The 24,944-nt window shown below is 53.5% G+C and overlaps 6 protein-coding genes across 6 annotated transcripts; 3 read left to right on the top strand and 3 right to left on the bottom strand.

Moving 5' to 3' along the window:
• Positions 1 to 8,927: 8,927 nt before the first annotated feature.
• On the bottom strand, positions 8,928 to 10,097 carry N0V96_008034 (uncharacterized protein; the record flags this gene model as incomplete). The annotated part of the gene is made up of 1 exon (XM_053194422.1): positions 8,928 to 10,097. One exon carries the CDS (start codon positions 10,095 to 10,097, stop codon positions 8,928 to 8,930), a length of 1,170 nt encoding a protein of 389 aa, XP_053048272.1.
• A 1,748-nt stretch (positions 10,098 to 11,845) lies between these two features.
• N0V96_008035 (uncharacterized protein) lies at positions 11,846 to 12,718 on the top strand (the record flags this gene model as incomplete). The annotated part of the gene is made up of 2 exons (XM_065758202.1): positions 11,846 to 11,851; positions 11,879 to 12,718. The coding sequence occupies 2 exons, from the start codon at positions 11,846 to 11,848 to the stop codon at positions 12,716 to 12,718; spliced, it is 846 nt and encodes a 281-aa protein (XP_065613344.1).
• Positions 12,719 to 12,853: 135 nt separating this feature from the next.
• Positions 12,854 to 13,954, top strand: N0V96_008036 (uncharacterized protein; the record flags this gene model as incomplete). Its single annotated transcript, XM_065758203.1, has 2 exons — positions 12,854 to 12,859; positions 12,887 to 13,954. 2 exons carry the CDS (start codon positions 12,854 to 12,856, stop codon positions 13,952 to 13,954), a joined length of 1,074 nt encoding a protein of 357 aa, XP_065613345.1.
• A 484-nt stretch (positions 13,955 to 14,438) lies between these two features.
• On the bottom strand, positions 14,439 to 16,727 carry NOP4 (RNA recognition motif-containing protein; the record flags this gene model as incomplete). Its single annotated transcript, XM_053194424.1, has 1 exon — positions 14,439 to 16,727. The coding sequence occupies one exon, from the start codon at positions 16,725 to 16,727 to the stop codon at positions 14,439 to 14,441; it is 2,289 nt and encodes a 762-aa protein (XP_053048274.1).
• Positions 16,728 to 17,234: 507 nt separating this feature from the next.
• On the top strand, positions 17,235 to 20,465 carry YCG1 (chromosome condensation complex Condensin, subunit G; the record flags this gene model as incomplete). Its single annotated transcript, XM_065758204.1, has 4 exons — positions 17,235 to 17,622; positions 17,661 to 18,153; positions 18,299 to 19,950; positions 20,011 to 20,465. 4 exons carry the CDS (start codon positions 17,235 to 17,237, stop codon positions 20,463 to 20,465), a joined length of 2,988 nt encoding a protein of 995 aa, XP_065613346.1.
• A 264-nt stretch (positions 20,466 to 20,729) lies between these two features.
• On the bottom strand, positions 20,730 to 21,828 carry LAS21 (major facilitator superfamily transporter protein; the record flags this gene model as incomplete). Its single annotated transcript, XM_053194426.2, has 2 exons — positions 20,730 to 21,765; positions 21,821 to 21,828. The coding sequence occupies 2 exons, from the start codon at positions 21,826 to 21,828 to the stop codon at positions 20,730 to 20,732; spliced, it is 1,044 nt and encodes a 347-aa protein (XP_053048276.2).
• Between the last annotated feature and the right edge of the window lie 3,116 nt (positions 21,829 to 24,944).

Below are 24,944 nucleotides of genomic sequence, written 5' to 3' on the forward strand. Positions count from 1 at the left end.
GATATCTCTGGGTCACGGAGTTCTAGGCCATGGCCATTGCTTTTTCTTCGGCCCAAGATTGGAACCTGAGAGCTGGGATGGCACAGGACTACGGCGTAATATTCACTAATCAGAACTGCAGAGTCAGAGAGATTCCCGGGCCTTGCCTCTAAACCCCCAATGGCCCACGGACGGACGGCCGGACGGTTGTTAAGTCGTCGGGATACCGAGAGCGAGCCTTGGTTGTTGAGCGCGATTCGAGATCTTAACCTTTTCGACACACACACACACACACACACACACACACACACACACACACACACACACTTACATAGTACGTGTCGAACTTCACAGTACTCCCATTGTCAACTTGACTTGGATTGTCGAGGCTGTAGCAGCTTACCATTACAAGTAGGACCTTGGTATCACAGCGGGAAGATTCACCCGAATCAGAATGGAAACAGGTCCGTTTACCCCAGAACAAATGCAACAGCACCCTCCCCATCCTCATCCTTCTGGCGGGCCAAGGTTCCAATGGAAAGCTCCCCGACGTTGGAGCCCGCCAACCCTGTGCTTGCGCATGTGCCTGTGCCTGTGCCTGTCAGACAGCTCCCTGGTTCTCTTCTCACAAGCGACCCTTTTCCTCAAGCCAAGTCCGGCATCTATATCACCAAATACTACTGCAGGCCACCATTGGCTTGAATGTCAGACCCCTCGATTGGAGCGACACACGGAAGAAGGGTGGGCGGGTGCTATGGAATTCAATGCACTATGGGCAAGACCGCTTCGCAAGAAACGGGGACTATGAAGCCGGTCCATGTCAACGTTGCAACGGTTGGACGTCAAGGATGTTCTGCAGTACACTAGACGGCGCTCTCTCCCGCCCCTCCAGCACCAGCTTGTCTGGTCTTTTTTGGCTACCTTGCTCAACCGAACGCACGGTAGGTTGCGCTAACCTGCCAGTGGCAGCAGGAAACCACTGTCAAGACACTCCCGTACAGTACGGACATGGTAGAGAATCTCTCAAATGCTCATCATGTTTGTGCAGTTTCTTCTGCCCACTCTCTACTTGACGCAACACTTCGCTACATTGTCTGTGTTTCTTGTGGCGACCTATGTCACCATAGGTTATCGTCCCGTCTAGGGTCTGATATTGAATTGGAAACAATAAGGTTTATGACGTCTTGTTAAGGCCACAAGGCGGACCAAAAGGTTACTTTGGCGAGAGTCAAGCGAATCCAGGCTTATTGCAATTGGTAAGACTTGGAAATGGACCAGTCAACTCTTCACCTCGTTGCGCCTCGTGGACACTCGATAGAACAACTCTGAGTACCTATACAAGGTACCTTGCCCATCCCACTGACTCAATTTGCTGAAGAATACTCGGCATCACTGGCCTCATCAGTAAGTGCCTTACCTGATCATAGCGAAGTCGGCCGTTATTCGTACGGGTCGCTGTTCATGGCAGTCGATCTCTGGTTTGTTTGTTTGTTTGTTTGTTTGTTTCTAACCGATATGAGCATCTCTCGTTGGCGTCTTGACCAACCTGTCGCCACCTTGGTTGCTATTCGCTCATCTGGACCATTCTCGTTGGTCCCACGACATCACCACCGTTTCTCTCTCTATGCTGATCCTTCCGCATGCTGCCTTGCAGGACATCCAAGAGCTATTGCCCTGCGGCCGGGAAATTGGATACAATGAGTTGGAGGGTCGCGTCTCAGGCCAGTTGGATGCCAGAACACCGGGGGCAGTTCTTCATCAAACCACACATGACAACAACTAGGTTTCTAATGCAGCTTACGTTTAGCTAGCTGACTTGCAGCCTCGGCCGGCAATATGAGGGAAGAAAAGTCATGCTTCTGACTCAGCTATTGTCAACTCAACTGTAGGCTATAGCTAGCTGTCTCGCGGGTTGAAACTTGGCGGTTGCAACGCCATCATTTCCAGAACACAAACCCTGTGATGTTGTTGGGCTTTGCCGCATTCGTACATTTCGTGCATTTCTCCTCTCAAGATCCGTGGCCGGCAGGTCGGCTAGGACGGCCGATTCCGACGCCGTCATTCGCGAGCTACCGTCAGCGATTCTATCCGCAGACGTGCCGCTCAACACAACGGATATCCGCACAGGTCCCACAACGATCAACTACTCCTGTCAGACTGCATGATCGGTCCGAAGTACACGGGACAGGGCATAGAAGGCATAGAGACGAAGAACACAATTAACCGTATGCTGGAGAAACACTGGGTGGCCATTGCCAACTGAGGTACGAGAAGAGGAAATAACCGGCCATATTCATCCGGCCGAGGCTCTAGTTCCAGACCTCGGGCGCAACAAAGAAAAGGTCAACCGAAACGCAGACGTATATCAATATTGCTTGTGCCGTCGCTGCACGTCGAACAAAATTCGGAATAGGCTGCCCTGACTATGGCCTTGAATGCGGAGAAGGATGGGATTCCCGGGGAACACATGCCTGCAGCATTGTCTTCAAAGTCGTCTTTCAAGGGTCGGATCTTCAAGGGCTCGACTGTCGCTTTCTCGACGGCGCGCCTATGTCCTAGGAGAGGAACTACATCATTTCCTTCTTTTTCTTGACTCAGGACTGCGATTGGTAATCCGTCGATCAACCTCAGAGCAGCGTCGCGTTGGTTGCAAATAGGCGCAGCTTCACGCAATCATTATCACTCCTGCTATCCGTACCTGCGAATGAATGAACGGTTAAATTGGAGGATCGCCGAAGCTGGTACACACGACGAGGGCCGCCTACTCCCTTCCCTTTCTTTACTTCGCAAATGCTGGGATCGAACGGTCTAGAGTATATCTCGACAGAGTCTCTGCTGAGGACCGGCGATCAATGGCCGACTCTTGAGTTCTAACCCCCGCGTCCCTGGAGGATTCGCTGGGATACATAACCCTGCACAGTGCCACAGCTAGGCATCGAGCACATCTTTGAACCAGCATAAGCTAGCGACAGATTCGTCAGTCGGTGTGACGGTCCAACTGCTTGCTGCGTGCTGCCAATGCCCTCAAAGAAGCGCTGATCGGCCTTGCGAGTCTGCAAGGTCCCGCGAAGCTTACATGGAAACCCCAGAGAAGGCCAGATGGCCTGTTTTCGCGGCCTACGCTACGCCGTGCATGCATGAGCATATTGCCAAAATGCCAGCCTCTACCTGTATTACCACTGGCAATCGCCGAGCAATACAGTCATCCAAGCCTCAGCAATTTTGCTGGGGGTAGACGACACCCGTCTTACAGTGTGGACAAAGTTTCCAGGTCGAGGCAGCAATCATCGTACAATGCCCCGTACGGATACATATCATTACACCAACCTTGGAACTTTCCAACTTCAGGGACAAACCACCAACCGGTGGGCCGTGTGCCACACTTCTCCTCTACTTCCATCCGGGGAGATGCTGGCGAGACGGGTTCGCGTTCAGTGCTCCTGATTAGCTGTCAATTCTGGCAGAGAAGCTTGGACTCTAGACTGGTAGTCTCATAACCCCAATCTCCCCAAGTCCCAACATGCTTCCAACATCACGCCACAGTCACCAGCTCACTTCTTAATCCCCATGCCTCATCAGTGCCGTCCGCGGATTACCCAACCGTGACTAACTTCCCTCTGACCGACGTGTTAGAAACACGGTCGATCTTATTGCAAAGGCTGGAAGTGTCACACCAACACTACAGCGAGAAGTCTTCAAGGGAATCGTGTCATCGATCGAGAGTTTCAACCGCAATACGACCGCGCCCCGAGCAGGGGGGATCCCGATAGCTTATCCAGACCGGCGCCGGCTCCTCATATGCCGTCTGCAGTCTCAATGTTGATGTGTCCAGCTGTATCCAGTTTTTCGCTCTTGAGTCTTGAAGACAATGGAAAGACAGACTCGAGCTATGCTGCTACTGGATAGCAAGCGGTCCAGCTTTCCAGAAATGGACCGTCGTTTCATCTGCTCGGCCTAGTTGAGCGCCGTGAGGCCTTGCCGGCAAGCAAACCCTCTCCAGAAACAGACGACCGTTGAAGTGGTATCGCGGATCGAATGATGTTCCCTGTCAAACTCCGCGTTGCTTGGACCCAGAGTTCTGCCCATGCTTCTGGGAGTCCATATCTGCAATAGCAGCTTTTCTATTATAGCGCTTTGCCTATCGCTTTCTCGTCCGTCTCTCGCAGTTTCCGACACTGTTCATCTGTCACGTTGGAGTTTCATCACGTTGACGCATACCAGCCTCTTCTTATACAGACGGCATATATACCGAGTTATCGAGTGCAGATAATGGGGACATCGCCGACGCAGTGTGTAAGCGATGCGACAGCGAACCAAGGTTATCGCCGCGTCCGTCAGAGAGGATTCGGCTCATCGATACTCCAAACGACCCGGGCATCCTCCGGCCCCCAAAGCCGTCGATCCCGGGAGCGGCGTATGGCTTTCGGACGCCCACCTTCGGATGGTCAATCGACGAGCTAGGCACAACCCAGAGGCTCTTTGTCAATCTACTACAAACCAGCGCGTAACGTTTCTAGAGGCAGTCCTGTCAAACTTTGCCCGCTAACGCTCGGACGGTAGTGATCAGCAGAAAATATGAAGGAGGTAGGCGTGGGATGGAGAGAAAAGTTTTCTCCGCCGGCGCTCAGACTCGGGTCTGTCGATCCTTGCCCTAGAGTAGCAGTCCTCTACGAATACTTGGGCAACACCACATCAGTCGACAGCCAAGGCCAGACCATGAGATCGAACGTCTGACGCTGGTCGAACCAGCGGCAGCTATTCTTGTCTCTCTGGTCTCACTTTCTGCTTTCATGATACTTCATCAATGTGTTTGGTATCCCGGGCGATGACAAACCGCCCGATCTGGACCTGACGCCACCAACGTTATTCCCTGTGCTGGCCTATGGATGTCCCCAGAGCAGATCTGATGCGAGAACGTTTGAATATACGTACTGCGCATCCATTTCCGTACACACAAACGCGGTGACGGCGTCGACAGTGGCCTGCAGGGTCATCTTGATATCTGATCTCATTCGATATCACACTTGCTTGGGGTCTGCCTTTGTCGGATACAACCAACGAGATCCCCCCGGCACCCTTGACAGCCCGAACTCTGGCCGTGCGTATCCGGCCCGTTGGGGTCTGGCGAATTGTATGTCTCGGGAGTCGGGACGGCTTGATGCCCAAAACCCGCTCACAAGCAGACTGACGGACGGACTGACTGAACAATTCGAGCCGCTCGCACAGACAATGAAGACGACGCCGGTTGTGTCGTTGATGGGGAACCCGAACAGAGAATGTTGAGTTTGCATGTTGGTGCCGTATTTACTCGCGCAACTGCCGGCGTTCGTCGCTGGGGTTCAGGTAAACTATTGGAGCGCGGCGTGGGCGGAACAATCTTCCCTTCAGGCTTCTACTCCCCTTCACGTCCCCCATGCGAAGGATCGACCTGTTTCGGCCAAATTCGAGGGATCGTCCGCCCCAAATTCGGAGGATATTGGCTTGGGATGCGGGAGAAGCCGGGGGGTGAGGGGCCCTTTCTAAGTGGGCAAGCCACCATCGACAGACGTGTCCAGGATTGCATCTTCGTGTTCTCTTTTCTATCGCGATGGAAATTTGCCCGCAATCTTGTCGATGGGGTCGTTGTCGGCATCGGACGGGGGCCCTGCTGCTTGCCGCTGAACGCGCCCTTGCCAGTTCGACCAACGACTTACGAGGCAGACTAGCAGTTGCTGGAGCTTGGAGCTCTCTTTTGCCCGCCGCTTCTTTTGGAAGAGCCTCTGGAGATACGAGAGAGATGTGACTGAAGGTCTATTTGAGCTAGGATTCAGATGAGAAGGAGAGGGGGGAATTGCCCGCTCAGTGTGGCTTTCGTTTGTGGCCCCCTCACGTCTTGAAGACGACGACGACGAGGACGACTGTTGGGCTTTGCTAAGGTACCCGTAGCCTCGTGACTAACGCGAGCCCGCCGCGCCACCCTGCAGCTAACAGCCTAAGAAGCTGCTGGACCAAAGTCAAAGTAGACCGCGGGTCCACGGACAGCTGTCAAGTAGGCTGTGTCTATTCGCCTGTTCCGTGTGGATTTGAGTCGTGGTACTGGTTCGGTGGTTAGGTGCGGATATCGCAACCTGCGTTCTTCTTCTTCAGGGGTTCATCGGAGCTGTCCCCGAGATAGCTCGATGGGAATGTCTTACTCTGAGGCAACGCCAACGGCGTCTGGATGAAGGGGGCAGAGTGGTGCCGAGTGATGGGGACTTTGTGACGATCCTGCTCGATATTGGGGCTGTTTCATGACCAGAGAGCTTTAGCTACATCTAGCAGGACTTGTGAACTCGGCCGTGGCTTCACATGTTGCTGTAGGACGCAGGACCTGCAGCATCCCACCGAGTTGTTTTTTTCTGCGCCGCGAAGAAGCCGAGATAGATGCACGAGCTTCCTTCGTGGACTCTTTGGATGGATGAGGGGGAGTAGTCGTGTGCCGCAAGCACAGGCACCCCCCGAGGGACATTTCTTGAACCATCTGACTTGGGTTTAGACCGCTTCAACTTACGTCTGCGGTCCTTTGGGGGCCGCTCGTGGAGAAACAGCAAAGTACGCTAATGCCGAGCGTTGGGTTACTAGTAGGGTTATGGTTTGGAGTCCTTGGACTCTTTTGGAGGAGGGAGAGAAGAGATTAGAATCAACCGGTCGACAATTTGACGGCGACTCCTCCTCCTCCTCCTCCTCCTCCCTCCGTCGGCCTTAGTTTGTTTCCCTTCCGATTCTCCGAGGTTTTCTGTTGGTTGGGCTGTGTTGGTCATGGTGTTTACTTACCTACAGTAGTCTTGGTCTCCTCGCTGGAAACTACTTTAGTGTGGAAATGACGAAATATTCTTGCGCACGACACCCTTAACTGCGAAACCGAACTTGGTGAACCGGAACTTGTGATTATTGGCAACGGCTTCCCAAGCTTGCATTGAATAGTGCCAGGTACTTTTTGCCCCTTTGGGTTTGTGTTGGTAGGACTTTGTTCTCTTTTCCTACCTTACTCTGGGTGACTAGGTAAACCGTAAACATCGGATCATCACGGGGAGGACCGGCTGGCTTCGCGGGAACGAGGGAGCGATGGGGAGCTAAGGTGGCTAGAGTCTAGAGGGGATGCTCCGGTGTGCCACTTGTGCCGTTGATTCGGGTTCTAGAGGATTGCGAGGCGTTCGGTGGTTGCTAGATAGCTTTGCTAGCCATGTGGGAAACTTGCTCATTGCGACTTGCCAATGATATGCTTTGGTTCAATGTGTGGCGTGATAGAATGGAGTGACGGGAATTAGCTGCATAGAAACCTTCGTGCAAGTATAAACGCCCCCCCTTACATATCTAACATGAAGATGACGGAAAAAGGGGTGAGAGAATCTCTTTGCGGTTTTTTTCTTCTTCAAAACTTTATCGGCTGTCTGGCTTGAGATGGATTCGAATTTCCGTTGGGTCCATCACGCCAAGGACGAGGACCCGGCGATGAAAAATCCTTCATGAGAGAGCTAAGGAGACTTTGGTATCTGGACCGGCTGTTTGGGTTTGGAGAGGGGGCATGTGGACGACTGGCTGGGGGCGAATGGTGTTGAAGTTTGGGTGTCCTAAAGAAGGAATGGCGAAATAAAGCACCGATATTTAGGAAAACTGTTTTCTCTCTTTATCATCTACGGAGTAATCCGCGTCCTGCGTAAAGGTTGGTCGGGGCTCTGACGGGAGGGTTCTGACGTGAGTATTCTCAAGAAAGCCAAAGAAAGTGCATGAGTTGGATGGACCCTGAGTATCCGGAAAAGGACGAGGACCTATTGATCTTTTGGAGACAGGTTTCCTATCCTCAATATCAGACAGAGTTCCAAGCACTGTCAAGCAATAGACTATATCGAACTGATGAGTCTCTGATGCTATTGTACATACATTGAAAAGTCACTACGTAAAGAAACGCCTTATTTGCAAAGTGTGAGCTGTCCTAAGCAACTATAGACAACCTGGAATGAGGATACCCTCTCATGATGAGCCTCTGGAGGAGTGTCAGGTCAAGGAACACTGGTACCCAGTCGCGATCACCGGTGCTGAAGCCTCCATGACGTTGACAACGTCGGATGCGATCGAGGGGGCGCGCCGCCCATCTAGAGCAGGAACGGCCCATCATCGTCAGCGGGCGGTGAGAGGTAGCTGATGAGTGTCTCGTGACCCTTCTATATGGTCGAGTCGAGCAAGCTAGGTGAAGTCCTGTTGTACGCCCCTGGTTGTGTGAAGGGCAGGACAGCGACAAACGTCCTCGGTACCGAATCGTTGTTGTGAGATTTTCGCAAAAACAGGAAGCTAGAGGCATATCTACCTCGCATGTATAAAAACGCCAGCCGCGATGGAAGGGCTTAGCTGAGCATACTGACACCAGATGGTAGCGAGGCATTCTGCCTCTGGCATAGTTCAGGGTTGAATCTACAGGTATTGATACTTGGTAGTCAGAATCACTTGATATTAGACTTGGCCTCTGGTACCTACAGAATACGCTTTTCAGGATCACTAGATTGGGGTTGATACAACGATCTTGGATCATTAGGCGTATGTCCTGTCATCTTACTGTGTCTGTGTTGTTTCGTACAATTTTACTTGAATGCTGGATCCTATTTCTATCAAGCTGAGATGCCATTTGTTCTCAAACAAGACTTGGCATCCTCGGCCAAGGACCTCGAAACGACACACATCTCGAGCTGCCAGGCGGTGCAAGTTACACTGGTGAATCTTCTCACATCAGAGGGGGATGTTTCTCGTAAGCTTGGTTCAATGTGTTCACATTTTGTTTGACTATCAATGATGTTCAATTTTCGCCCGACCTGTACACACGAAAAATCCCCGGTGCAGCGTTTTCTTACAGATTTATTCATTTCCTAACCCGTTAACAGCCCAATGAAACTCCTTAAGCCATGATGTGAAAAAAAAGAAGATCAAAAATATCCTGCCTATTTCCAGAACCAGCTGCCCTTGTCGTCAACTCCGTCATCCTCTCGCTGGTCACGGTCCCTGTTCTTGTAGCCGCCAGTCGAAAAGCTCGCCGACCACATGTAGTTGGACTGTCTCTCCGTCTGCTTACCAACCTCCTCGCCGCTCTCATTGTAGGTCGTGACAGTCTTGGTGATGTGTACGTTTCCCTTGCCGTCCTCCCGTCCTTGCACCTTCTCGACGACGCGCCATCCTTGGGGCAGACCTTGCGGTGAGAGATCCTTCGTTGAAGAGTAGTTTCGGGGGGTCGGCGACGTTGATGTGGATGTTTCCCGTGAGGTGTTCAAACGAGCTGACCCCATGACTGAAAAATAGGAATCCTCTTCCGTTTCTGTGTGGTCCTGCTCGGGACGACCTGAAGATTCCTGTACCGTGTTCTCTTCTGTGACAGGCCTCCGCCTCTCCTCTGAAGCCGACTCGTTTCGGGAAGAATTGGACTTTTTCTCGTTGAAAGGGTCGTTCTGCTCTTGCAACCACCGTTGCCAACGCTCGCTCACTGCCCTATCCAACACCTCTGGCCTTGGTTCCCATCCATCCCATAGACCTTGGCGAGTGAGCTGGTGAAGCCAAAGCATCGGAGGCAGACCGTGAGGGAACGAGTCGCGAACCTCCTTTCTGAAGCGGACACGTTCGTGAATATCCGGCAGACCTTGGCCGCTGCTCACCATGAGCAGATCCTCAAACGCATCCTCGAATCCGAACAAGGTCGGGTCCTCGCCGTTAGGCAGGTCTCGCGGTACGGGCTGAGGCATATCATGGAGTCGTAACGGTGAATAGGGCGAGTCGATGATGAATGAGAAGCACATGAGCTGGTACAGAGACTCGGTGACCTCTTCGGCCTTGAAGAGGGCTGAGATGGACGACATAGGGCCGAAGAGGTCAAAGACGGTGGGGTACGGGTACTGCGTGGATGACACACGGGGCTGTAAGCTGGTGTCGTCGTCGGTGAGCGGCCTTCTGTTCTCAAGGTCTTTGTCACGGGATGGCAGAGGCGGTTCCGGCCATGAGCTGTTGAGGCGTGATACGGCCGAGGGAATGCCCAGGAACCGCTGGAAGGCCGATGCAACGTGGTCGTCGACTTTCTGTTTGAAGCGGACGAAGATGTTGTCTGAAGAGTTGCCGTTCGACATGGTTAAGATGAGATGGGTTATTTGGTGTGTTTCGAGGCTATAAGTCGATGACTTTCGCGCGTATGCGTCTCAGTTGATGAGACGCGTTGATAAGTGGGATCTACTGCTGTCGTAAGCAGTTGGCGAATATGCCCTCGGTTACCAGTCAAAGGCTTGAGGCCTACATAGGAGAAGTTGAGATGTTGTTTGCGGAACTAATTGACGACAAAAAAACAGTCGATGAAAATGACGACGTTGTCGACTTGAGATCAGGTCACCCGGCAGTGGCGATCGGGGAACGGCGGGGTCTCCAATCAGGTATGCAGTTGATTGATAGGTCGGAGGCTCTGAAGTTCCGACAATTTCCCAATAACCTGGGATTGGTGGAGAGCACGGTGACGGCACGGCTTGATAGTGGATGGCGAGAGGAAGCCGGGTCCAACGCGCAAGCCACAGCCCGTCCATGGCTGCTGAGGCACAGGCTGGCAGCAGTGACAGGCACGTGTGGTGGCGAACTCTGGTAAGTGGCCCGAGTGCACTGTGCAATCGTACAAACGGGGCACTAGACGCCTCGATAACGGCTACGAATATGTCGGCCTAGAAGAATGCGGATACGCGGATGGACCCCGAGGCTTGGCCCGGTTGCCCCGGCCGGTTACGTTCCAAGCGAGCCGCTGTCTCTGGTGACTCGGCGAGTGCCTGAGAAAAGGTATCCGTACGGATACCTCCCTCCCACTTCAAGCTGTGGCTAGAGTTAGTTCCATTTGCTCGGTGTGGCTGCTAGATGAATGAATGAACGGGACTGAGGTAATCCAGAGGCAACAAAATACTTGGAACACTTTGCTCTCTCACATGCTAAGGTTACTACCTACCTATTGTTCAGAGCTCTTTCAACTGAGGTGCCTGCAGTCTTCTCTACCATCCACGAAATGACAGCATTGAGCAGCAAATGCTGAAAGCCTGGAAACCCCCACATGTCGCCTGAGCCATACTTTACATTTAATAGAATCAATCTGGGCCCCACCTTTCAATGCTCGCTGTCTTTGATTCTTTCAGGGACCTCCTTTGGGAGGAACGTAGTTTTGGGGGCTCTTTGACCGGGGGATTGATTGCCCCCTCCTCTGATTGAATGTGGGAACGTGCTTTCACTTTCATGCTCCCAAAATGCCCAGACCCGCGCGTCAGGGTCGGGTCGGGCCTGTATTGTCGACCGATGTGTCGAAACTGAGTGTCGGACCTAGAAGAGGAGAAAGTCGCGGTAGGAGGAGCGTCACCTAAGTAGCAGTACCTCACAGGCTCACACCTCATCGAACGGAGTACGGAGTAGCGGCTACTAAACGCCTGTACTAAAATCTTGATTGATCCATCTTATTCCAGTCCCGTACCAAAGTACCCTCTTACTGCCTACCTACCATAAGCTATCTTTTACCCTTCCAACATTACGACAATACCTTGAAATCCTCATCTTCTTGACGCAAATCCTCATGGCCGGCTACGACGATTTGCTTTCCCGCAGAGCTTGAGGTCCTTAGCCCCCCTCATCATTTGCGCCGTCCAGATGATACTGCGTCTTGGCCGTGTCCAACCTGGAAGTCGCGCTTGGATGACAGGCGACTCAATTCGCGCCGTCGTCATTATCTCCAGCCTGCGCCAAACTAGCACCAAAAACCCCCAGCGGCTTCGAAAAAAATAGCTTGTGATCCGACCGACCGCGATACGACATTGTCCCATTCAACCTCGCCTCGACATACACGACCTAGCGAGTCGTCATGACGGTAGCTGATGCGGTCATCGCTGCCGAGCCAGCGGCACGACCGGGCGACGATGGAAAGGACCTGCAAAACTGGTCTTCCCTCATCGGCATCATCACCGCCATCGTCGGCAACGTCCTTATCGCACTCGCTCTCAACGTCCAGCGATACGCCCACCTCCGACTTCACCGTGAACGCATCCGGGTCCGACGTAGGGCGAAAGAGGCTCTGAAGCATGCGCCAAGCGGAGGCCAGACGGGGCCCTACGGATCCGTTGGCGGAGATGGAAGAGGAGGAGATACAGATGGAGGCTTACCAGAGAACGGACAGAATACGGACCACGATGCCGGCGAATCCGAGCCTCTTAGGAGATCATTCCGTTCCGAAGAGTCCGCTGGCTCCGACTACTCCGGTGACGAGGAGAAGGCCCCTTCGACGTATCTCCAGTCGCCGTACTGGTGGGCGGGCCAGATCTTGATTACATTGGGCGAGCTAGGCAACTTTCTGGCGTATGGCTTCGCGCCCGCCTCCATTGTGTCGCCCCTGGGCGTCGTCGCCCTTATTTCCAACTGCATTATTGCGCCGATACTCTTCAATGAGAAGTTCAGGCGGCGCGACTTTGGAGGTGTCGTCATCGCCGTGGCGGGGGTGGTCGTTGTGGTCTTGAGTGCGAAGCAGGAAGAGACAAAGCTCGACCCCGACGATGTATGGGACGCGATTACGACTTTGGCATTCGAAATATACTTGGCGGTAACGATCTCGTTGATTGTCATCCTGATGTGGGCGAGCCCGAGGTATGGCCACCGGACTATCCTGATCGATCTGGGCCTGGTGGGACTATTTGGTATGTACTGTCTATGTTGGTCGGGCGTACGGACAATGATAACCTAACCTTGACTTTCTTTAGGCGGCTTCACAGCTCTTTCGACCAAGGGCTTGTCTTCAATATTATCGACGACTCTCCTGGCTGCATTCAAGACCCCCGTCGCATGGGCACTGATCTTCATCTTGCTCTTCACGGCAGTGATGCAGGTGCGCTACGTCAATAAGTCGCTGCAGAGATTCAGCTCGACCCAAGTCATCCCCATTCAGTTCGTCCTCTTCACTCTCAGCGTCATCATTGGCAGCGCCGTGCTATACCGCGACTTTGAGAGGACCTCAGCTGAGCAAGCCGGGAAATTCGTTGGAGGCTGCTTGCTTACCTTCTTCGGCGTCTTCCTCATTACTAGTGGTAGAGTTGAGGAAGATATGGATGATGGCATGTCTGATGTGGATGGCGTGGAGGAGACGATTGGCCTGGCTGAGCAAGACGGCTACAGCCCAACACAACCGCTCCCGCCTTCTTCCACCTCCATTCCCTCGTCAATCTCGCGCCGGTCGTCTCGAGCCTCAAATGGAAACAACGCAAACAACGGGTCAAAGCCGTTTAGTTTACAGCGTGATTCCGGCATTCCATCTCTACGTGTTCCTACAGCGGCTTCGGCGGGAAACATTACGGGCGCCGAATCAGAACCGCTGTTAGCCAACCCCTGGAGCAACTCGGCGACAGAAGAAGTTCTCCCTCCGCCAGGCGTCAGAACCATATCAGACGAGTCTATCCATACCTTCCCTGGCTTCGGCTTCTCCCCGTCAGAGCCGACAACGCCTTACTATGACGGCCAGATCCAACCTAGATATCCTACAAATCCAACAGACAGACCCGTCACACCACGCACATCACTACCGCCCCGACCTCACAGCCACAACTACCCTGGGCCTCTCTTCTCCCCATCCCCCCTCTCCTCTACCGTGAGCGCCGTCGTCAAGGACACTCTTCTCAGGAACGCAGAGAGTCCGCTCCTGCGTAGGCCGTCGGTGCGTCGGCTGCGTTCCAGCATCAGAGCAAGCCTTTTCATGCCCGAGGACAATGGCGAGGGCGCAGACGTCGACGCCGAGAGGGAAAATCTAGTAAGTAGAGGGGACGATCAGGACGGTGGCGTTGCGGAGCGCAGTCGTACGGCGGGCGAGGGCGCTTCTCGTGAACAAGTCACAGGGAGACAACGGAGCCTGAGTGATACGCTGGGCGACTTTTTCAGGGTCAAGAAGAAGAGGAGGGACGGCGGTACAGATCCGGAAGAGGAGGTATGAAGAAGGGCCAATCGGATTACCGCCAAGGTTTGGGGTTCAGATGGGATTTTGGAAGGGAGGCGTCATTATTATTTTTCCCGCCAAGCATTGCATATCGGCGTTCCTGGTAGAGAGAAAGTTTGCAATTCGGAATACTGCGTGTAGTGATGCCGCGCTCACATCACACCTGTCCATCGTTTTTCAAGGCGCGTGTGGAAGGAATTTGGGTTTCGTTTTTTGGTTAAACCCGTGTAGGTATATAGACACTTTGTTAATAAGGAATCCGTGCGTACTTTTTGTGCGTATGAAGTCTACTTCAACATAAAATTGTCCTTTTACCTGTGTGGCCATGGAGATGGCAGGTTCACGATAGAGCAGAGAGTATGTGCCGTGTGAAGTTGAAATCTGATACTTTTGAATAACCTTGATGATGCAAAACACATCTAAGGAACAAGTCGCCCATAATTACCTTCCCCACACAAGAAGTGCCCTTTGATGAAACAACCTAGCCTCGAGATGAAGCCTTCTTCTTCCTCATCAGTCGCTTTCTCGCAATGAGCAGCGGCTTGACATCTTCCCGATCAACCTTGCCCGCTGGCGGCTTGTCACCACCAGACTTGTCTCCGTTCTCCTCCTTCTCCGTCTTGGGTCCCTTGTTCATGTTGCCCTTCTTCCCCTTCTTGCCCTTCTTCTGGTCCTTGACAGAAGCCATGTTGGGCAGCTCCTTGCCGCCGGCCTTCTTGTCGAACTTACCGCCCTTCTTTCCGTTCTGCGCGGCCTGAGGATTCGCCTGCGCGTTGGGCTTGTTGCGGTCCAAGTTCTTCTCGTTGGCCTTGCGACGGGCGACGACCGAGGCGTTCTCAATGGCGAACTCGACAATCAGGCGCTGCTTCTTGCCCTGCTCGTTCTCCATCTGGTAGCCGTTGAGGAAACGCAGGCCCATGAGCGCCCAGCGATGGGACGAGTACTCGATGAAGCCGTATCCGCGGGACTTGCCGCCGCTCGCCTCAGGGACCTTGGTACCCTCGCGACTCTCAAACTCGATCTTGGCCTGGCGGACAATACCCTTGCGCTTAAGCTTGCGGTCGTGTTCAGCCTCCTTATCCTCCTTTGCGCTTCTGACCTTCTCCTCCTTGGAAAGGGGCTGACGCCTGCCTTCCTTGACATCTGTGGCGAACTCGACGCAGGCCTTGCGGGCCAACTCCTTGAGCTCCTTGGCGCCGATGTTGCGGGGGATGTTGCGGACAGCCAGACGGGTGAGACTGATGTGCAGCGAAGGGTTGCTCTGAACGAGCTTCTTGCGCTGCTTGGCGCTGTCCTCTCTCATCTTCACCTCGTTGGGCGTGAGCTTGTGGTACAGAGCAGATCTAGTATCGAGCTGGCCCTCATTGAGCAGGAAAAGACGACGCTTGTCCTTCTCCCGTCTCTTGGCACTGCCGTCGGCAGCCAAGCGCTCGGCATCGTCTTTGCTGACTGCCTGAGCAACCTGCAACAGACGACCCTCCAAGGTGTAACGACCATCGGAGTCTGCGGATTCGTCCTGCAACACAGAGTGCTTTGTGGGCAGAGTGTTGGCTTGTGTGCGCGGCGCACCCTTGATGCAGGCCTTTGAGTCTTCCTCGTTGACGAAGCAGACAAACCCGGTACCCGCCGGTCTGTCGGTAGCCCGATCCATTACTACGCGAGCGTACCTGACGGCGCCGAACTTGGCGAAATGCTCCTTCAATTGGTCGTCCGTAACGGTGAAGGGCAGGTTTCTAATGAATAGTGTCGATGTGTTGTCGGTAGATTGCGTTTTCTTGGCGGGCTTCTTCTCTTTCTCGTCTTCGCTGTCTTCCTCTCCGTCGGATAGCTCCTCATCATCATCCTCGTCTTCGTCTTCGTCCTCATTCTCGTCGTCCTCGTCCTCAAGATTCATGATGTGGTTCTTCATGAAGTTTTCCAGATCTGCGTCGGCTCCGGTGAGCTCCTTGCCGGCATTCTCGTCTTCGGCTGGATCCTCCTCTTCCTCATCATCATTCTCCTTCTCCTTCTTCTTTGGATCTCTTTCCTCTTCCCTGGCGCCGTTGGCCTTTTCCCATTCGTCCTTGCCCACAGCCCAATCAACGGCAATGGTTCTTCCGTCAATGGTCTTTCCGTTCATCTCCAAAGCCTTTTCAGCATTTTTCCTGCCACGAAGGGTAACGAAACCAAATCCTTTGAGCTTGCCCTTGTTCTGGGGAAGGTCGGCGAACTTGACAATCCCATAGGCGCGGAAAAGCGCACCCAGCTGCGCAGAAGACTTGATAGACCAAGGAAGGTTGCGAATGATCAACTTCGGGGCTTTTCTTGCTTCCTCAAGATCGTCCGCACGCTTTTGCTTTGCGCTAGACGCGGCCGCGCCAACGGCACTCTCTTTTGCGTCACGAGTTCTAGCTTCGGCGACATCGACCTTGATCCGGCGTCCCTCCCACAGAATATTGTTGAGCTTCTTCTTGGCTTCCGTAGCATCTTCGGCATCTGTCAATGTAACGAAGCCATAGCCTCGGGAAGCTTTGGTCGCCTTGTCGAGAACGACGGTCGCATGCTTGACAGGAAAATGTTCGGAGAAGAAATCGGTGAGAGATTCGCTGGTGGCGGTCGCAGGCAAAGATCGAACGAAAAGCGAGCGATTGGCTTCTGTTCGGGCCTTCTTGGCTTTCGGTTCCGATACAGCGTCTGCGGCGATGTTCTCTGCGACAGCGGCTGCGACGAGAGCATCGTGCTCGTCTTCCTCCGCTCGTGACCGCTTAAGCGGCTTGCCAGGAGAGGGCATGTTGTGAAGTAGCAATCAAAACAAAGCAGAATCCCCGCGAATGATTCTTAGAGAAAAGGAATGAAATAGGTAAAAGCCGAAAACCTCAACTGTCGTAGGAGTTTGTGGAGATGCTTCGTTCTTTGCGCAGGAAATGGCTGGCAATTCGCTGCTGCCAAATTCTTCGATAAGGATTTTTTTTCTGAGCTTATCACCACGTGCGGGCACTTGGAGTCGGGAAGCGGGGATGAAGTTGGCCGACCCCGCGCTATACCTGTTTCGGAAGTCTATTGACTTGCCCGTTGCAGACTGGATAAAAACAAAAACGCGCCGGGGTTAAAGTCACCCACTGTAATTGTGTGCGTTGGCAGCTTATTCGCGAACGGGACGCCTGTCATCCATCATCCAGACTAATCAACAAACACATCATTTTTTGGCTTCATTAACAACGACAACTTTTCCCACGTTTCACGCGGTCTCGACCGATCCGCCGCCATATAACGACAATACACGACAACAAACCTCATCATGCCAGCACGAGTATCGACAAGGTCCACGAGGACCTCAGCGGCAGTGTCGCACAAATCCTCCGCAGCGACCCTTGGCTCCCGAGCATCAACAGCATCCCGCTCCTCATCAGTCGCCGCAGATATCCCGACCGAAAGACCGGACAGTGAGCTCCGCGGCCAAGTATGTGCTGTTTTCCGCGATGCGCAAAGAAATACGGCATCGCACCGCAAGTTGGTTGTCACATTGCGCAAGATCCAGGAAGCTTGCGCATACGAACCGACCAGTTTAAAGAAGACCGCAGCAAGCGACTTCGATGAGGAAGCTTTCAACTCCGAGTTCGTCCGATGTGTCCTGAGAGTCATGCCTATCAAGAAGGCAGAAAGTGTTGGAGAGAGAAGACCATTCGGTTTGTCGGATTCTTCCTTAGACACGCCAACGATAAAGACAACGAGATTCTTGGAGAGGTAGACGAGGATGCTAGCATCATGCCCGAGACCCCCAGCACCAGACTCACCAGCTATCTCATGAGCACGATTTTGCCCCTGATGACGGCCAAGGACAAGTTTGTGCGATACCGGTCCACCCAGTTGATCTCTCACATCATCAACTCCCTCGACGCCATCGACGACGATCTCTTCCAAAAACTTCGCCATGGTCTTCTTAAGCGTATCCGTGACAAGGAGGCGATGGTTCGTGCACAGGCGGTCCTGGGCCTGGGACGTTTGGCCGGCAACCAAGTTGATGCGGCCGCGAACGAGGACGATAGCGAGGATGACGAGGCTAGCGGCCTTCTCGAGAAGCTGCTAGAGGTTATACAGAACGATCCAAGCGCAGATGTGAGAAGGTCACTTCTCGTCAATCTCCCCATTCTCCCATCTACCCTGCCATACTTGCTCGAACGCGCTAGAGATCAGGATGCTCTGACTCGCAGAGCGGTGTACTCACGACTGCTACCCGCCCTCGGCGATTTCCGACATCTCTCTCTCTCAATGAGAGAGAAGCTCCTCAGATGGGGTCTCCGCGACAGAGACGAGAATGTCCGCAAGTCGGCGGGCCGGCTGTTCCGCGAACGTTGGATCGAGGACTGCGCTGGTGTTCCGCCGCCTGAGGAGGGGGGCGCCACCCGCTGAACCTGCACCACCAAACTTCGACGGGCTTCACGAGCTCTTGGAGCGTATCGATGTCGTAAACTCTGGTGTCGAGAATGGCGTTGCCCTCGAGGCGATGAAGGGATTCTGGGAGGGTAGACCCGATTATAGAGAAGCTGTCACCTTTGATAAGAACTTTTGGGAGACGCTTTCTGCAGAATCTGTCTTCACCGCTCGCAGTTTCAACGACTTCTGCAGAACCGAGGGCAATGGCAAGTACGAGTCTCTGGTCGAGGAAAAGCTGCCTGAAGTAACTACACTCGCATTCTACCTCGAAAGATACCTCGGCGTCCTGATTGAGGCTATTAAGAGGGTCTCTCAGGCAGATAGCGAAGAGGACGAAGAGGAGGACACGGTAGAGCAAGAGTTCATTGTTGAGCAGATGCTCCACATTGCCATCACTCTTGACTACTCCGATGAGGTTGGCCGTCGCAAGATGTTTGCGCTACTCCGCCAATCCCTCTCAGTCCCTGAGCTCCCTGACGACGTTACTAAGCTCACGATCAACGTTCTCCGAGACATTTGTGCTCCGGACAACGCCGGAGAGAAGGAGTTCTGTTCGGTGGTGTTGGAGGCCGTTGCCGACGTTCACGATACTATTGTTGACGACCCAGCGCCTGATGACCGTACCGATGACAGTTTTCACTCGGCGAGGTCCGAGGTTAGTGGTGACACTACCCCAACGAGGAGTGGGAGCCGGAATAAGAGTCCCGAGCTCAGTGAAGAAGAGGCCAGGGCAAAGGCAGTCAAGGAAATCATGATCAACATGAAGTGTCTGCACATTGTGCAGTGCATGTTATCAAACGTCGCCGGCGACCTGCAGCAGAACGACCACCTGGTGTCGATGCTTAACAATCTTGTCGTCCCAGCTGTACGAAGCCACGAAGCACCTGTCCGTGAGAGGGGTCTCGTCTGCTTGGGTCTCTGCTCCCTTCTCGATAGGTCACTGGCCGAGGAGAACTTGACGCTCTTCATGCACTTCTTTACCAAGGGCCACACTGCCCTACAAATCACCGCGTTGCAGATTCTCACTGATATTCTCAACGTCCATGGCGCGCAGCTATTGAGCTCGACGCCAGCGTTGCTCAAGATCTACATCAAGGCGCTCAAGTCGGGCATCAGATCACCCGAGGTCCAGGCTGCCGCTACCTTGGCGGTATCCAAGCTGCTTCTTGGCCGTGTTGTCACGGATCAGGAAGCCTCAGCGGAGATGCTCAAGACGCTGGTTGTCCAGTACTTCGACCCCGTCACTGCTTCCAACCAGAGCGTCCGGCAGGCCCTCAACTATTTCCTGCCCGTGTTCTGCTACTCACGGGCGGAGAACCAGGATCTCATGCGCACGGTCGCTCTCGACGCTCTGCATGCCTTGTTGAATGTCCGTGAGAACTTGGAGGACGATGACGCCGATGTCAATGAGGAGATGGAGAGTCTGACGACGATTGGCGCTTGCCTGGTGGATTGGACTGATCCTCGCAAGTGCTTCAACCCTGCTACTGGGCTTGACTTGGAGAAGAAGACTGTCAACGGTGATATTCACCTAGAATTCGCCCTGGATATTCTCGACCGCTTGGGCGGAAACTTGAGCAGTAAGTTATTTTATTGTGTTCCACCATGTTAAGAACATCGGTGCTAACCCATAATCTCAGAGGAAGAGAAGAAGGTGGTTGCACCTCTCCTCGGAAAGCTGTACATCTCGCCCACGAGCACAGAAGAAAAGATCAGGGAGGTCTACGACGAGATCACCATCGCCGTCAACGACAAACTCGTCACGGATACCACCGGCCGCAACGCCCTCAACAAGATCCACGTCAGCCTGGGCAAGATCGTTGCCAACCTGGGCGAGCAGCAGGACGGCGAGCCGCGCCGCATGAGCAGGAGTGTCTCCGTCGCCATGTCGCGTGCAGACTCAGTGGCGCCGTCTGTCGCCGGTTCCGTTGCGTCCTCGAGGCTGCACGATGCCGACGAGGACAAGACTGTTACTATGGAGCCTGATATCAAGGAGGAAGACGAGAATAGCGATGATACCGTGATTCAGAACACGCGGCAGGGTGACGGTGACTCTATTGTGAGTGAGCTGCTCTCAGATGAGGAGGGCGCGTGAGTGAGTATCATGGCAAATGGGATGGGTTCTTTGAATTCGGGTGGTATGTTTTTGGCTTGACGGATACCTATCCCCGGGTCTCGGGAGCATTGCGGAATGGTTTTCTCTACAAGAATTTATGATCTATGTACTAGTAATGATGAACTCCTGACAGGATTGACAATGCCTTTGCTGTTTTTATTTTCTTCAGCGTCCTGTTTAGTATTACAAGCCTGCTGCTACCTGCGGTAGGTAGTTGGCGAATAGTGGTGAACGCTTCGTATATCAAGCCGAGCCTAAGCGGTACAGCAAGCCAGCAAACACGACGTTGACGAGGAGATGCTGCGCAATTGTCCAGGCCATGCAGTACAGGTACTTTGGCGAAAAGACGGTCCAGACAAACAGGTGCGTCCGCAGCGCCTCGCACGCCACCATGACGAACGCAGCGCTGCACGCCGTGAACAAGGTCATGTGCCCTACGTGTCGCAAAAACACATGCTTGCCCTCGTCGGTCCCGGCCCTGCGGCCGCGGTACTGCAGGAGTAGCAGGTTCGTCGCAGAGGCCCAGTAGATGGGGCCGACCCAGTTGCTTACGAATGTCAGGGCGCCGACGGCGACGACGTTGAAGCCGGCCACGCCGTTATAGGCGCTCGAGAGGTCGACGGAGGAGATTGCGTTCGTGCCGCCAAAGGCGAAGAAAGAGGCGTACTGGAGGAGGAGGGAGGTCGTCGATAGGAGGGGAAGGGAGAGATCGAGGGAGGCGAGGAGAGGTAGTTGGAGGGTGAAGAGGAGGAGGAGGGGGATGTTTGTGACGCGGGATTGGGTTGCGAGGAGGAGCGTGATGAGGTGGTGGAGGAGGGGGGATGTGTGTCGTGCTTCGGTTTTTGGGTTGGCGAGGGCTAGGTAGGATGAGTAGAGGGCTGCGGCGCCGATGCCGGCGAAGACAACGCGAGCTCGGGTGACGAGGGAGATGCGCTGGGTGAGGGTATTGAGGATTGCTAGGGGGCCGGTCACGAGCTCTGGGGCGTCTTCGTTGGTAAAGGCGAGCTTGAAAGTGAAGGCGGAGAGGACCAGAAGAACTGATACAGCTGTCACGGCGGCGTGGGGAAGACCGCGGAGCTTTCTGAGTAGTTGTGCAAAGAGGAAGAGGTAGGTTACGCTGACGAGGGTCCAAAGGACGGGAGGGCGTGTGACGATGAAGGTCTTGGCGATATCGGGCTCGCCGGCGTGCTTCTGGCCTGTCTGGTTCCATCCTCGGATCAGTCTGGTTGCTACCAGAGCGATGAGAACAGATACGAGTGTTCCCGATGGCGACCGGGTGCTGTAGTCCATGTCAGTTTGTGGTTATGCCTGCTAGCTGTGTGCTTGGTACTTACGACTGCATCTTTTTGATGCCCAGAGAGCCCAGCCAGGCCGAAGTAGCCCAATACCAGAAATGGTGTTCTTCTTCCACGTAGCTGCTCGCGAACATCATGATGCCGTATGTGACTGAGATGGCCAGTAGCGGTATTAGACTAAGTCGAGCACCGAAAATCAGTGAGCCGGCAACGAGGCCGACGACTGCTTCGCCGATATGTAGCCTTCGCATGTCGTAGTTACTGGCCATACTACTCATCAGATCCTGGGCTCTGCTGAGCCACTGCTGGATGTCAGCACTGATTCATGGTTTGCTATACTGAGGTCAGAGTGTTGACGTACCTTTGACATGGCTTCACGCCAGGTTGGATCTAACTCTGCCTCACCGTTCATGGTTTTGAGCGCATCATTGACGCGGTGCCATTCACAAGCTAGCTCCTGGGCATCATCTTGAGGATTTGAGCAGACCTTTTGGTCAAAGGTAGACCCCAAGTCAAACATCTCGGTGCCAAAAGTTGCTGTCACAATGTTTAGTATCTGACGAGCATTGCGGACGAGTAATTGAATCTGATCATTCCCTGCCAAGTGTGAGCCACTACGCAATCAAAGTTGGGGTCCGTATAAACTCACTGTCGGGCCAGAAAGGGAGGAAGTCGGATATGAAGGCGCCGAGATTGTTTTGCGGCACCGGGAAGCCCAGCAGAGCACCCAGGGTGGGTGCCAGATCTGACTGCTCAATCTTGGTGTAGTAGGAAAAGTCATCCCGAAACGGAACAGGGGCTTGGAGGTTCCGTTGCAAGGCCTTCAGTTTGGGAGATATGAAAACGAGCGCCGGGGAGGTTTCTCCGGGGGAACTAGCTCCATGATTGCCGGCATCATTCATACCGTGATCTCCGCAGAGAACCATCAATGTGGAAGACATATGTTCTCGTGATTCCATGGCATCGTATATACGCTTCACGATACCGTCCATCTCATGTTGTTTCGGTACCATGTGCGAACTGGCAATAGTCAGCAAGGGGGGTTTCGAGGGCGATCCAAAGCTAATCTTACCTTCGCGGTCCTGATTTATGCCCGATATGATCGAGGCCAAGGTAGTGGAGAACTAGCGTGCTCCAGTCGTCATTCTTCAGTTCGCTGTCTATGTGCCTGGTGACATTGTTGTCCACTTCGGTGAAGTCCTTCGGCCAGTCAGTTGAGGGACAGCAAGGGATGGATCATGAAGACGACGCACTGCTACGAAGAAGCTTGCAGTGCCATCGGCACGATCAAAAGTGCCCGGGAAGAGCTTCAGCCATGTGTCATCGCCGTACATGAGCATTTTCCCCGTCTCCTTGGCTTTCATCTGGGCAAGCCAGGTGTCTTGAGCAGCGAGAGTCGAGGACGAATCTGCTTCGTCCAGGTTCAAGATGACGTCCAGGAAAGACGGGATCGAGCCAGTGGTGATGGCTTTGATTCTGGGCATGGTGACGGTTGGTGACCGCGCATACGCCGTGAAAGGCAGGGCGGCACCATCGCGGATGAGCCTATAACATGGTTAATACGGCGAGAGTGAGACGGTAGGATGCTCGTCGGCGTACTCTTGAGTATATGTGAAGCCGGTACCGTTCAAGTACACAAAATCGCTATGATTTTGTTAATATTATCGAAAAACCAGCGGTACCATGAGCAGCATTTACCTTCGCAACGCATCGACGACCATAAAAACGAGGCGGTCGAAGGGTGCCTGTGGCGGCGGGCCATATTCAAGGGCCTCATATTGAGCCAAACCTGGTAGAACCGGCTTGTACGGAAAGAAGCCGGTAGCAAACGTGAAAACCGCCAATGGAATCAGGATGTTGGCGATTGTGAGAAGAGCTGCCAGGAAGCCCGGGCCGTACCGAAAAGACATGTTCGCCGCGTCTCCATCAAGATGACCTTTGGCCGCAGAATCGCAATAAGAAGGCCACGTTTACTTTCGGTTTGTTATTGAAGTTGTCGAGTTGTTTTGATGGCTTGAGAACAAAGTCATCACGTTCAGAAAGTAGTCGGCTTATTCGATCATGATGCGACAAGGGATGAACGGCGCGCAAGCCACGGTGAGATGGAAGACGGGTGAAGTCGCCAATATGCAGGCAACGGTGGCAGTTCCGTCAAGGTTCTCGGGATCCAGTCGTTTAGACCCAAATGGGCAAAGCGAGTGTACAGCAGGCGGAGCAAATAGCTAAAGAGTATGCGTAAGGTATCTGTAGGGATGGTAAGGTATCGAGGTCCGGAGTAATCAGGTAGATTATTACCCTGGTACATCGCTAGGCATGATGGACGTGACAGGACCTCGGGAGCTGAGAGGACACTGTAACAGCTCTTGCACAGGGATGACATGCAACCGAAATGGAGGGAGTTGCGCCTGGACGGTGATTGGTCAAGAACATAACTTAGTAGGAAAGTCCGAGCAGAGAGAACCCCGGCCGGTACGAGCAACATTCTTCCGCTTCACCCGGCGCAAGACTGAGTATCAATGAATGGAGTGCGTTTAAAGAGTATATAACGTGAAAAAGATATTGGGGGTTGATAGTGATTCTTCATTATTCGTCTGGCAGCTATTTGGCTATGCCCAGTGCCATGTCTACCGGTCTATCAACTTTTTGACCGCTTCTCCAATGTACTCTCTCAATAGGGTGAAAAGTGTGAAATGACCCCCCCAAAATAACCGATGAAAATTTTAGTATCCCACTATTCACAAGAACGCCGGAAAAGGAATTGGATATGGCCAGGAATGAGTCCCTTATCACGAGACTCGCTGCGTAAGTGCGCTGGGTCTTTTCTCGATCGAGCGCGACTCTTCGCCCATTATGCTGCAAAAGGCGAAGGGAACCACCAGTGAAAGGACACGAGCCTCTACTTTCTCTTGGACACTCCGCCCTTGGAGCCTCCACGACGGTCGCTGTACTTGGGGAAGACGACCTTGGAAGTCTTCTTCCTTTGCTTCTGGATTCTTCCAGAGCGACGCTTGGGTTTCGCCGAGTCAACGTCCATGGCTGTGACGAGAGTCAGTCTTTGTGAGTCGGAAACCATTGTGTGAGCTCAGCTTACAGTCATCCGCCTTGGCCTCCTTCTTCTCATCATCACCGTTGATTTCCGCTTTTGAAATGTCAGTTTCGAAAC

This window comes from Colletotrichum fioriniae (assembly GCF_027942845.1).
Source record: "Colletotrichum fioriniae strain IMI 355084 chromosome Unknown scaffold_9, whole genome shotgun sequence".
Lineage (NCBI taxonomy): Eukaryota > Fungi > Ascomycota > Sordariomycetes > Glomerellales > Glomerellaceae > Colletotrichum > Colletotrichum fioriniae.